Source organism: Colletotrichum scovillei (genome assembly GCF_011075155.1).
Source record: "Colletotrichum scovillei strain TJNH1 chromosome Unknown Contig00003, whole genome shotgun sequence".
In the NCBI taxonomy this organism is placed as follows: Eukaryota; Fungi; Ascomycota; class Sordariomycetes; order Glomerellales; family Glomerellaceae; genus Colletotrichum; species Colletotrichum scovillei.
In genome coordinates, this window is record NW_023336261.1 from 699,952 (window position 1) to 713,219 (window position 13,268).

General features: G+C 51.6%; 5 protein-coding genes across 5 annotated transcripts; 2 read left to right on the forward strand and 3 right to left on the reverse strand.

Moving 5' to 3' along the window:
* Positions 1–2,397: 2,397 nt before the first annotated feature.
* On the reverse strand, positions 2,398–4,797 carry HER10_EVM0005757 (uncharacterized protein; the record flags this gene model as incomplete). The annotated part of the gene is made up of 3 exons (XM_035475361.1): positions 2,398–2,436; positions 3,593–4,563; positions 4,626–4,797. 3 exons carry the CDS (start codon positions 4,795–4,797, stop codon positions 2,398–2,400), a joined length of 1,182 nt encoding a protein of 393 aa, XP_035336064.1.
* An 802-nt stretch (positions 4,798–5,599) lies between these two features.
* Positions 5,600–6,829, reverse strand: HER10_EVM0004977 (short-chain dehydrogenase; the record flags this gene model as incomplete). Its single annotated transcript, XM_035474603.1, has 3 exons — positions 5,600–5,734; positions 5,791–6,021; positions 6,080–6,829. 3 exons carry the CDS (start codon positions 6,827–6,829, stop codon positions 5,600–5,602), a joined length of 1,116 nt encoding a protein of 371 aa, XP_035335990.1.
* Positions 6,830–7,658: 829 nt separating this feature from the next.
* On the forward strand, positions 7,659–8,898 carry HER10_EVM0011303 (uncharacterized protein; the record flags this gene model as incomplete). Its single annotated transcript, XM_035480738.1, has 2 exons — positions 7,659–7,728; positions 7,808–8,898. 2 exons carry the CDS (start codon positions 7,659–7,661, stop codon positions 8,896–8,898), a joined length of 1,161 nt encoding a protein of 386 aa, XP_035336561.1.
* A 435-nt stretch (positions 8,899–9,333) lies between these two features.
* HER10_EVM0004880 (uncharacterized protein) lies at positions 9,334–10,779 on the forward strand. Its single transcript, XM_035474509.1, has one exon. The coding sequence runs from the start codon at positions 9,634–9,636 to the stop codon at positions 10,699–10,701; it is 1,068 nt and encodes a 355-aa protein (XP_035335979.1). The 5' UTR covers positions 9,334–9,633; the 3' UTR covers positions 10,702–10,779.
* An 82-nt stretch (positions 10,780–10,861) lies between these two features.
* On the reverse strand, positions 10,862–11,963 carry HER10_EVM0012957 (uncharacterized protein; the record flags this gene model as incomplete). Its single annotated transcript, XM_035482331.1, has 2 exons — positions 10,862–11,745; positions 11,810–11,963. The coding sequence occupies 2 exons, from the start codon at positions 11,961–11,963 to the stop codon at positions 10,862–10,864; spliced, it is 1,038 nt and encodes a 345-aa protein (XP_035336714.1).
* Between the last annotated feature and the right edge of the window lie 1,305 nt (positions 11,964–13,268).

Sequence of the window (13,268 nt, forward strand, 5' to 3'; positions counted from 1 at the left end):
CTGCTCAATTATTGTCTGCTGAACGTGACTCAAGGACACTCGAGATTTGCATCTATGGCTCGCATTGGAAGAAGGGTGGTTGGAACAATGATTCAGAGTAGTGCTTCCTCAATGATTTTTGGCAAGGGGTTGCTTGCTGCCCGCCCCTGCCGGGCGAGTGCAGCAGGGAATACTTGAGGCATAATCTTAAAGTCAAGTTAGCGGCGCCCCAATGCGCTTGCGCTGCCCTACAGCGTACGGGGTATGGGTACAGAAACTTAAGCGTTATTGCTCACGTACCGGTAAGTCAAACCCCCCACTTCCCGGCACCCCCCTGTTTCTGGCACCCACAAAAACGCGAAAATCCACCACAACGCAATGCCCACCCCCAACCTCCTTTTATCACAACATTTTCAATTCGAGTCCAAATGGGCTCATTTTTTGCACATACCTTCTTCTATATCTAATGCCTCAATATACCGAAGATCAGCTTCGTCAGGCTCTCGAGGACATCTCAAACGGCAAGAGTCAAAAGAGAGCCTCATTGGAGTATGGGATACCACGATCAACCCTCCAACTACGTCTCCAAGGTGGTCAGACTAGGAAAGTGGCTTTTGCTGACTGGCAGAGGCTGTCTCCTGACCAGGAGAGTAAGCTGGCACAATGGGTTCGCATTCAGGCTTCGCTGGGCCTCGCACCAACGCACCAACAGGTGAAGGAATTCGCAGAGCGAGTTCTGGCTGCTGCTGGGGATACCAAACCATTAGAAAAGGCTGGATCTATGCCTTCGTGAGAAGGAACCCTATCATTAAGGTTCAGAGAAGTCGTTCCATCGATTCTAGACGCGTTAATGGGGCATCTACTGAGGTCATTAGGAACTGGTTTAAGTTCCTTGCTATCCCTGAGATCAAGGACATCAAACCAGCCAACAGATATAATATGGATGAGACTGGCATCCTCGAGGGTCAGGAGCTAATGGGTTAGTGCTGGGCATGGCTGAGACGACGTCTGTTCGCAAGAAACAACCTGGGTCGAGGGCATGGGTCTCTATCATTGAGTGTATCTCAGCCTTGGGTAGGGCACTTCGTCCTCTTATCATTTTCAAGGGGGACGGTCCAACAACAGTGGTTTCCATTACATCTGGTTCCATACGATGGGTGGGAGTTTACAGCAACAGATAATGGCTGGACTACAGACTTAACTGCCATTGAATGGTTAGAGAAGGTGTTTATCCCACAGACTATGCCCGAGGCTGAGGGCGAGGCTCGACTGTTGATTGTGGATGGGCATGGGAGTCATACGACGACAGACTTCATGTGGAATTGCTATATTAACAATATCCATTTACTGTTCTTACCACCACACTCCTCTCATGTCCTCCAGCCACTTGACCAGTCTGTCTTCAGCCCTGTTAAGTCAGCCTATCGGAAGGAGCTCGGTTACTTGTCTCAATGGAACGACTCTACCATTATAGGTAAAAGGAACTTCCTGGACTGTTACCAGAAGGCTCGACTTGCTGGTCTATCAGTCTCGAACATCAGAAGTGGTTGGAAGTGGACTGGTCTACACCCTGTAGCGATGGTTAAGCCCTGATGAACCCTATGGTATTACCTGAGCCTTCTGCTGCCCACCACACCCAAACCAACCAGTCGGGGCAAAAGCGATGCCATAATGGTCAACAAACTACCCCTGTTGAGCCATGGGATTCTGCTTCCTCTGTGGTCTGGTCGACACCCAGGAAGCTGGCAGAGCTCAGCGGTCAACTGCACTTATACACCCAACTCGACAATGATACCAGCACTCAACGGCTGCTGTTCAGGAAGGTGAAAAAAGGCTTCACAGAGCAGGCCTGGCAACTGGCAGCTGCCCAGCAGCAGCTGGCTCACCTGAGGGCTGGTTACCAACGCTGCAGTTAGGAAGAGGAAGACTGTTCAGATCGATCCCAACACGAAGTTTGCGAACATCAGGGATATCCATCGGGCTCAAATCGAAGCGGGTGAAAAGGAGGTTATTACGGCTGAATCCAGCGACTCTGAATGCCCTAGTGAGGCTGGCAGTTGTATTGTAGTGGGTGTGGTTGAGGATCAATAGTTAATAGTAATGAGGAGGTTGGGTTGTGATCCCATCGTTTTTGTGGGTGCCAGAAACAGGGGGGTGCCAGGAAGTGGGGGGTTTGACTTACTTCCTCATGATCGCGAACAGATGACTACGCGGATACTAATTTTCACATTCAGACCATCAACCACTACATCACCTACAGCGTCATCACCTCCCAGCCTGAGCTGTCTTACACCTCCGTCGTCAGCACCATCCGCTGCTACCCCGTTACCTCTGGTGAGAACGAGAACAGCACCTTCGTTGAGTGGACCGGCAACTTCTCCAGCGACGCCGATGCTGGTGTCATCCAGGACGCCAAGTTCAAGCGCCGTGAGGCCCTTGCCGACCTGGCCAAGGCTGCTGCCAAGTTGTAAATGGTTAAAAGCAATGAAACTGGAATGTCAAATCGCTGAACTCTTACGCTTGCATCGTCAAGGAAGATAGTCAAAAAAGTAAAAGATACCACTTGTTGTTCACAATTTCTTCCGCCCCTCATATTCCATACGTGAATATCACAGTGACCTTCACATTGCATTCTTAAATACTCAACCGGAAGGATTTGAAGTGAGACAAAGTGAGATAGACTCGTTGAAACTTCCCTCTATGAGTAAGTATCTTGTAGTAAAGTGGACACAAGTCACACTTCACTTCGAGTTTACTAGTAATAAATACCAACTTATATGAAACTTCGCACTGCCTCCCCATCAAATGCAGCTGTACTCTTGTCATCAGCTCGCAACTCATTTTGATGTTTTTTTCTTAAACCTCGTTCCTGCATTTTTCCTTTGACCAATCCTCATTTCCAAAGTCTCCTTCCTCACACCATGCCAACCCTCCTTCTCAAATTGGCTAATTTCATCATCAACAAAGCTCTTAACAATTGCATGCCCACACTGAACTGCTGCCAATAGCGGTTTCGAGCCAATGGGTTCCGAGTCAGGCCAAATAGCAGTGACAGAGCGTATCCCACAACAGCGGCAACTGCCAACTTCTTTGGCCATGTCCGTCTCCTACGCCCGGCATGAGTCGGTCCCTTTGATATGTCAGCACTTTGCTGTTTCAAGTAACCTCGTCTCACTCGCATGCTTACACGTATTTCCAAGTCACCAAAGTCGGGGAACAAGCAGCGATACCAGAAGTATGCTTGAGAGTAAGGATAGGTCGAGCCGTTCCACTTCTTGCCGTCCGTTGTGTCCTTCAGATACCAGCTAGTGCATCCCGTAGACCATACAGTCTTTTGCATGTCGGCCTGCATCTGGTTGACGTATTGCTGCTCTGCCTCTCTAGTAACTTCGACGGTCATTCCCTTGCCATCAAGCACCGGTTTGATAATGCGAAGTGCAAAGTTAATGGAGTTTTCCGCTGCGATGATGGTGGACGCGTGGCCTGTGAGTGAGTTCGGTCCTAGAGTAGACTGAATTAGCAACCACCCTACTCCTGTATGGCATGTAGGAGAGAGCTTACCAAGAAGTACAAAGAAGTTTGGAAACCCGCTTGCAATCGTGCAATTGTAGGCCTCTGGGCCACCAAACGACTCCCAATGCTGGTCTATCTGCTCTCCGTTTCGACCAATGACATCTAAGCCTCCAACCGCATTGTTTGTCACAAAACCATTGGCCAAAACGATGACATCCGCTTCCGTGACGCCTTCTCGGGTCCGAATACCCTCTGGCACAATTTCTTGGATCGGTTCGTCTATCAAAGTGAGATTTTCCGAGTGCAAGCTCTTCAAGTAACCTGAGTCGAAGATCCGTCTCTTGCAACCGAGTTCGAAGTCAGGTACGAGTTTGTCATGATACTTCGCCGGCGCCGTTGTCTTCATATACTTCTCAGCGTTGGCTCTAGCACGCTTGCGATACTTGTTCCCATCATTCGTCATATAAAACCCTCGCAGTGTGTTTTCTGCCGCAGCGAAGACCAGAAATCTTTGCAGCGTCTGTGTTCCTGGCACATGTCTCAAGACGTTCTTCATGAACTCTGTATTCTCGTTGTCGACGGGGGGTAAGATCCAGTGCTTTGTGCGGATAGCTTGCGTGAGGTGCTTCGTCTTGCCTACAATCGCCGGGACGATTTGCGATGCGGTACACCCGTTTCCAATGACAACAACTTTCTTGTCTTGGATATCCAGGGTTTGATCCCACCGGGACGAATGAAAGATGCGACCCTTGAAGCTTGCTGAACCGGGAACGTCGATCTCTCGCGGCTGCATGAGTTGTCCTGTGGCAGCAAAGAGAAACTGACACTCATGCGCAAAGACTTGGTTGGTTTCGTAGTGACGAATGTTCATCCTCCAGCGTTTGCGTTCTTCCGACCAGACGCATTGCTCGACATTGACGCCGAACCTCATCTTCTCTATGAGCGAGTATTTCTCAGCCACATCGTGGAGGTACTGCCATAGCTCCTGTTGCGGAGGCAGGACTCGACTCCAGTCTGGGTTGGACTCGAACGAGAAGCTGTACAATGCGCTGGGTATATCGCATGCACATCCTTTGGGTCGATGTCAATGACTGCTGCGCTTGGCGAAGCCCATACTCGTAAGGGAACGTTACCTGGGTATTGGTTGATGAACCATGTTCCTCCGAGATCACTGTGCCGCTCAAAGAATTTGATGTCGCCGATGCCGTACCATCTTTTCAACGTAGCTCCCAGCCCGATCGCCGAGAACCCAGTCCCCACGCACGCGAACTGACTAAAGGTAGGCGTATCCGAAGCTTTCGACATTTTCCGCGTGTCAAATCGGCCTATGTATTGACACTGTTTTCGAAAATGATAGTCACGAGTTACCGTCTCTGACTTCCGGTACACCTGTTGACTCTGTTCCCAGAAAGGATGAGGTCGAAAACTCAGTTTCAGGAAGCGACCAAACACTCGCGGAGGGTAGGATAGTGCGGGGGAACATGTCGTCGTTGACCATGGTCAACGGTGGGTAGTTCACCCATGCCTCGGCTCGTCCCACGTTGGGCGTGGCCGTCTCGTCCGAGGGTGGCAAGCATATGCATGCTACTACGACGTCGTTGTGAAACTTTGTGAGAGCTTCTGAGAAACACCATGACCTAAGAGACCTCGTTTGATGGGGGGATCGCCCTAAAGTGGAGAGCTACGGCCCGAGGATGAGGGGAAAATGGAGCTGGTCGCGGAAGGGTGACGATCCCGCTCAGGACTACTGTGCGACCATGGTTCTTGGCAGATCGGGAGCACACGAGCTATGTGAGAATGCAACAGTTCACAACCGGAGCGCCGGGGTAACGGAGATGTTGACGCCCCGGTCCATCTCGATGCGGTTGAACTCATCCGACTGGGGGCTCTTGGGGGTCCATCAACACATCTAGCGAACTGCAGGTCTCAGCTCATTGGCACTCTGTAGGTGTGATAAGTCAAAATCTTGACACAATTCGAAGGGCAGATAACGGAAAGTTGTGGTGAATTGGTGATTTTCCACAAGGGCCATATTTGGTTACGTTAAAGATGTGCATTAGTTTCGTTCTCTCTACATCTAGAAAACCGAACACAAAGTCCAACACAGTCACTTCTCCGCTGGTTCTACCATCTCAAATTGACCAGTTGTGTCATCAATCTTTTGCCTTGGCGTATACGCGATATCTTTCGCGCTCGCAGTCGTCTCCCTCGCAAGACGCCACAACCACTCAGGACCAGCTCGCTGCAAATCAGTGACGTCAGTCAAGTCCAAAAACTCGAGGAACGCATAGAACTTACCAGGGCTGTCACAGATGACATGATACCGGGCAGATAGATCGTCCGTCCGAAGCCACTGTAAAGGGAATTCACGATGGCCTCTCCTACCGAGTCCACATGAAGGAGCGGCATCATGAAGTGAGGCTGACCGGGGTCGAAGGGAACCAGAGGTGTTCGGATGAAGCCAAAGATTCCAAGCGTTTGACGAACCTTGGGCGCTTTGTGAATGTATTTCAGCTCAAGTTGAAGTGACTGGGAAGTGTTAGCGGTCGTCACAGCGCTCAACAAGTCAAAAAAAGGTGTCATTTACCTCATGCATCGCGGTGAGCCCAGCCTTGGTGGCAGAGTAGTCAGCAATTCTCACTGGGGGAACAACCGAACTCATCGACCCGACATTGACAATATGGCCATGATTGGTGCGAACCATGTACGGCAAAAATTCCTTCGTAAGCAGGAAGGGGGCGAGCAAGTTTGTCTTGATGGTCAACTCAACGTCTGCGTACGAGCCTTCCATGACGCTGTAACCCCGTGCGATTCCCGCATTGTTGATGAGAACGGTAGGATCGCCGACTTGAGTTCGAATCAACGTGCAAAGAGTCTTGAGAGCCTTTGTGTCGGTCAGATCACACTTGAAGAAGTGGATGTTGGAACCTTTCGGAGGCTCCCATAATAGCGGAGCTAGGTCGACAACAACGATAGTCGCCCGCGGGTTTCTGGCCAGGATATGTTTGATGATACTGTGGCCGATGCCACTGCTGCCACCGGTGACAATAATGATTTCTTTGTCAAAATCCCATGTGTGGTCTGTCGTCCAGTTGTTTGCCGACCATTTGTTGAGATACTCGGTGGTTGACAAGACGAAGCTTGCTAGAGCCGCGAGGAACGCAACGCGCTGAGCGGTGTCAAATCTGATGTCTGAGAGTCCGACCGCTCCGTTCTTTTTTGCTGATACCACCGCCAGTCCGGTTGCAAGCGGTATCGAGAGATACGGATTGAGGACTGATTTTCGGAGCCATCTGGCAATCACGTCAACCGTGAATCCTTCTCGTGAGGTCAACATGGTGCAGTTGTCACTAGCGTCATCAATCCCACTAAACAATTAAGACAGAAAGATTTTTGATCATTAAATGAAGCTTGAATATTGTCTAGGGTTGGTATTTTAATGTTCTGGGCGAAACTGTCACGTTTCAACGTGAGCCGAGATCGACCCCAACAGCTTTGGAACGATCCCTCCGAGAGTGAGGAGCCGAGGTCCCAAGCCACTTCCACGAGATCAGGCCAAGCGACTTGATACCCCAATCTGCACGAGCATGAGGTTTGGAGATCCAAGCTTCTTTTCCCTGCACGTCAAAGTGAGGGGCATCCCCCACGTAATAATGCAAGGGTCTAACCTGAAGAAGCACCATGATGCTACGTGGGAGACCGGCTTTTGTGACGAGTTTAAACGAGTGCGAACTACCTTGCCAGCTAACTCACACCAAGCTACTGTTACCTCTGCCACCCTGAACAATCTTGAATTATGCCTCGGTCGGAAGCATCGGTAGTTGGAGCGTCTCTTCGGTCGCCCGTGCCTCCTGCGGATTCCTGCGGACAGACATGTCAGTGACATTCTGAGCCACATTTGCGTTTCTTGTCCACGTCAAACCTCCTGTCTGAACCTGTCTGAACGTTTTCCCAGACTTCCAAAGCCAACCTGCGCTGTGCGGTGGTGGTTGCTTACTCACTTGCTAGTCACTCGTAGCACAGCCTTTGCTCCTTTCATTTATGTCGGCCATACGGCTGGATCGTAGACAGCTTTGACACCAGACGAACCGAACCCTTAGGCACATCAGTAGACTTCTTTCCGGGTGCGATCATCGCGTGCGAGTGCGACCGAGAAACGAGAAAACATGTCGGTATCGAGACCGCAGCTTTCGCTGTGGGAGAAGAGAGACTTGGTCTTTCGTTTGCTGTTCCGTGGTATGTCTCGCTTTCAACATGGCTACTCCTTTACAGCGAAACGAAGCATTGACTGGTGACTGACTCCGTGTGCTGATAGCTCCGATACAATTGGCGTGGAACTTCTTCTATGGCATCCCGTTTGCTATCGCGAGAGGTGTCTCTATCCGCTTCTTTGCCTTCTGCGCGTATTACCGTTTCGCTTTGGGGTCGATGAGAGCACGCGAGATACAGTTCCTAATCCCTCCTTCGATCAAGACGTACGAGAAATGGATCGCGAAAAAGCAGAAGCGTCATCCGGAGCTCGCGGACAAGCTGCAGAAGAAGATCGAGTCTCTCCCTGCTAACGACGGCTCGATCTTGTGGATCGGCAATCGTCAAAAGGCCACAAAGTTTGTCCTGTTTTTCCACGGCGGTGGATACGTGGTGCCTCTTCTCCCCGGCCATCTCGACTGGTGCTGGAACGCGTACGTCACCGGTGGTCCTGGAGCTCACGCAGAGGTTGCCGTTGCCGTCTTGCAGTATACTCTGGTACCCGAAGCTCGATATCCCACGCAACTCCGCCAGGCGATCGCAGCGCTCAACCAGCTCATTCTATCCGGCATCAAACCCAACGATCTCATCATTGGCGGCGACTCAGCCGGAGGCAACCTGGCGTGCTCCGTCGTTCGCCACATCTGCCACCCATGCCACCTCGAGATCCCGGCCCTGCGCCTGGAGAATCGTCTTGCAGGTGTGTTTCTGGTATCGCCCTGGCTTAGCAGCAAGACGACGACGCCGGCTTTCACAGAGAATAACTACGTCGACATGCTCACCACGACATGTATGTCCCGCGCCACGGCCGAGCTCCTTCACCCGCGGTTCCCCGTGCGGAACAAGTCCGACGAGAGCGACCTCGCCATGGCGATGCCAATGGACGGCGACATGGCATGGGTGGATGAGATTTCCGCGGCTACAAAGAGCCTGTACATCACTGGAGGTCAGCAGGAAGCTTTCAGAGATGATATTCGCGCGTTCTCGGAGCACGTCAGCTGTGGCAATAACGATCTGGACCTGCTAGTCGAATTGCCGGAACGCGAGGCTCATGACTTCATCCTGCTTGAGGGTCAGACGGGGCGCGTGGGCGATGCGACGGTGAGGATGAGAAACTGGGCGAGTTCACAGTTGGGCACCGGGCGCGCTTCAGTGTAATGCATGACAGGGGAAAGCCACACATGTATGAGAGAGGTGGTGGTGGTGGTGGTGAGTTATTCGCGCCAATAAACTCATTGATTGATTCATTCGCGAGCGAACAAATTGTGGTTCGAAATGAGAGAATGATCATGTGCCAGCGTATGTCGAGGAATCATATTCGCGTGCATTTCGCTGTAAGCAATGGGTTGAGAGTGAGATTGAAGCTTATGATTGTGAGACTGGTGAGTGGTCTTTTTCACTCGCTGTCACGCTTCCAAGCTGTAACAATGTGAAATTTCACTGTTTATCGCAGTGCAGTGAGGCAACATGTGCTCCTGAGTCATCATGTCTAAACCCTGGCTTATTTAGTGCCTTGAACCCTGGTTCTCATCCCAGTCAGAATGAGCGGTCTGGTCGAATTAGAGAAGGCATCTTCTGCATCTGTCCGCACCACCTGCTTGAAGAAGACGACCAGTTGCCAACGGTCTCGCCAAGCGAGGCCTATTTTGGCCGCTTTGAGAGCGGGGTGGAAAGAAACAGACGCGTCGCGTCCACAAACTCTAGGCAATAGACGGCACAGCATCTCATCGAGGCTTTTTCACGATAACACACATTCTGCGGGGCATTTTGAGTGCTTTCTGTTTCTTCTCAGACTGTGATAATACTGTGAGTCTTAGGAAACAAAACACCAAACTCTCAGACTCCTTTTGCTTACTTACCCCTCATCTTTCAGCCGTGGCCATCGTCGACGAGATGCCTCCAGATCAACCCCCCCTCAACTGCGCCTACAACCGTGACGATGTCGTCGCTGGCCTCACTCAATACTACTCGGCTCTCACGCGCCTCGCCTACATTCCATCATCATACGTCGACTTCCCACCGCCAGGAGGCTGGACAGATGCCGATCTAGATATCGGCGCCCTGCGCGCTCTGCGACGCTCCGAGGTCGTTATCGACCTGCTGCGCCATCTCCCCTACGCCAGACCGATGCACGACGGACCTCGTCCGGGCCCCTGGAACGTCGCACCACAAACCAAGGCTGTGCGCTACCTCCGTCACATGGGACACTTCAGCCAGTGGTCCGATCGCGGCGACGCGGGGCTTCATGAGCTCGCTGCCCTTCCCACGCGCGACACGGGAGCCGCACCGATGGATTTGCCGCCAGATGTTGTCTGTCTCACGTATGGAGAGTACCGATCTTCCAGTTCGCGCACGAAGCCTTATTGGTGGATCGTAGACTGCAGCCGAGGTATTCTCACGCCGTACGAGGAGAACCTCTACACCGTTGGAAAGGTCCCGCGTAACAAGCCGTGGCGGTGTGTACGGTCGTACTCTGTTACGGATTACTTCTCTCAGCTTGTATCAAGCCTAGGTGTCCAGCTGTTCCCCGTGCCGCCGACCGAGGACGACGACGCCGAGATCCTCGACCCGAGCGTTCTCGCCAAGTCATCGGAACCGGTGGACATCTACCGCGCCCACGGCTGGGGCACTGGCGACCTCGCAGACTTCAAGCACGACGAGTGCATCGTCGCGCTCCAGGGCTGGCGGCGCCGGGTACACGAGGCTGAGCAGAGAAAGATTGCTCAGGACGTGGACGACGCAGACGATGAGGACTTTGAGATGGACGACAGTGATGACGATGAGGATGCGGCGCACGAGGGAGAAGCGGGCGATGGACTTGCTGATGCCGTGGCGGATATGGAGATGGATGATTTGAGTGCCGAAGCTGCTGCTCTGAGAGCCGATATGAGCCCGGAGGAGCGTGCAAAGTTTGATTGCAGACAGACGCAGTCGCACTTTGAGTGGATTGATGAGGAATGATTGAGATGCAGCATGCCTTACGAAGCCAAACTTGTCATTGATTTGCAGCTAGTAGATGAGATAATATAGAACAATGCCACAAGATAATGACCACGCTCAAACCCCTGTAAGTATATCTTCGAGATCCAAGCATAAGTCAAGACGCAACCTGAGCCTCGCATCACATCTTCGACTCATGCATCATCTTCTTCACTTCATAGTCCCAGTCTGGATCTCTCCTCTGACTGTGCTTCTTCAACAAGGCCATCGAGTTGCCTCGCAGAACCTCAGGCGCAAGAACCGACCCCCTCGGATGAGATGCAACAAACCCTTCGTATGAAAGGACCTGGAGCTCAATCAGCGGGTCAGGGCAGTATGGGAAGTCTGATCCAAAAAGGATGTGAGACGGATCGGCAAAGTCGAGTAAGCCCCCTAGCTGTGTCGGACTGGAGCTCAATGCCGTGTCGTAGTAAAACCGAGCAAAGTCGGCCTGCGCAGTCTCGTAATCCACGGCAACGACGTTTGCGAGAGCCGGAATGTTGAGTGTCCCCAGCACACGGGTGGCTAGAAATGGGAGAGTTCCTCCGGCATGTGACAGAATCACGTCGATGTCGGGACAGGCATGGAGGGTCCCGGTCAGGACGAGGTCCACCGCAGCCCGGGTAGTTGCGAGTGGGTAGTCGACGATTGGTTGGGGGAGGGCTGAAGCTATGAGCTTCGGCGTCACATCGAGGCCCGTCGGGTGAAGGAAGATAAGAGCCTTGTGAGACTGTAGCTTCTCCCAGATGGGCCTAAAGACTGGGTCACCGAGGAGTTTGCCGCCGTACGAGGTAAAGACGGTTACACCGTGGCAGAGTCTCTGTTGTTGGTAGAGAAACTCGATTTCTGAAATTGTGCCGTCGATGTCTTGCCAGTCAGGCAGGACTCCAAAGAATCCAAGACGTCTTCCTGCTGATGACTTGCCGATATGGTCTGCGAGGTCATTGTTCAAGGTACGTGCAAGCTTTCGCCCGTCTTCACCAGTTCCCGCGATCGATGCACCAGGAGCCGAGACTGATAAGATTCCTGGCCATGCTTTTAGTCGAATGAAGGAATGATACAGGAGTCTGCCCTGATCTAGAAAACTCACCTATAGATGTGCTGATGTTATCCATTGGCTTCACAGTGGCATCTAGAGACCACTCAGGCGATGGAAACCCGGAAGGGTCCCCTCCTGCGGCATTCACAGCTGCGAGGTACGACGGGGGAAGGGCGTGGATGTGTGTGTCGATACGTCCTGACATGTCGAATTGGTTTTGATTCTTATTCAGTATCATGGAACTTTTTGAGTTGTATACTCATCCTGTTAAATACATCTCATGAAGTGTATAAGTGTTGTGGCAACCAATCCTAAGTCCCCGGCCATTACACGGAAGCATAGTGCCGATGGCCGACCCCTCTCGAGGCCGAGCTGCCGAACTCAAGCTCTTTGATCGTCATTGGCTGCCCCTAGTGGTCGGCGTCAGATATTCGCTAGCTCCGACATTTGTATCAGAAACGGCATTCGGTGTGTACAATGACCGCGAGCAATCTTCCACTACGTCAATAGCAGCTGTAACGGTATTTGTTTTTGGCGTCTTCCTTACGCGCGACGTTGAATTTTTCAAAGCCTGACTGTCTATCTGACAAAGAGAATCAGCTGTAAACGTGATGGCACCATCATGCTAGATGATAGGTAAAGAGACCTGCATGGCAATGAATAAGTTCCTTGCAAACACGGTTCGCCTACATCGTAGGGGAATTCAACGGAAGCCATATATGGAAATAATAGGTCGAGCTTCAATCAAATTTGCATGCCGGATCTTCCATATCATGAGCTTGCCGTTACATGGGAAATTTCTATTCACTTCGGACGACTATGACGCAAGTTTGACCACTTGAAGCTAAGACTTGGTTTGACAAGTATATGTCGTGTGATTGCCATGGAGCTGGGTTTCTCAACATGCTAATTTCTTGAGCTACCGTTATAAAAGAAGCATGTAGAGTAAGCTCGTCGTGATTTCTATTAAGTCGGTTCACCAGCTTGCTCGTATTTTTCTCGTTTGCAGTCGTTTCTCAGGTAGCACTCGCAATGGTCACGCCTTCAGCTTGGTGAGCGAGGTGGAAGCAAGGAAATAAATGTGCAAATCCCCCAGGTCAAGACATCGCTTGAAAAGGGGCGGTTACACTCTAGAGCCTGAGCTGTTGAAATGCACGAAAAGAAAGAACATCAATTGGCGGCTCTAGGCCGAAAAGATCGTCACTCAGGACGTCATCAGGTCTCCCTTATGTAGTGCGACATTGCCTGCTGGAACACCTGTTCACCTCGTCCGGAACCAAACAAGGTCCTTGATACCTCAGCATGTGTTCACATTGATCTTTGTGCCAAGAAAACTTCCTATCCCTATTCCCAGCGACTGGGAGCCCTCGCTTGTGAGGTTTATCTCAGCTTTACAATCCAAATTTCAACCAGTGTTTCGTTTGCCATCTCTGCGTGCGCTCCAAAGTCACCGGTAATAGATGTTCGTGCGGGGTTGCATCATCCGGAATTCTGCAGGGTTTCGCAACTA

Coding starts and splice junctions, on each gene's coding strand:
- HER10_EVM0004880 (XM_035474509.1), top strand. CDS start 9,634: ATGCCTCCAGATCAACCCCCCCTCAACTGCGCCTACAACCGTGACGAT.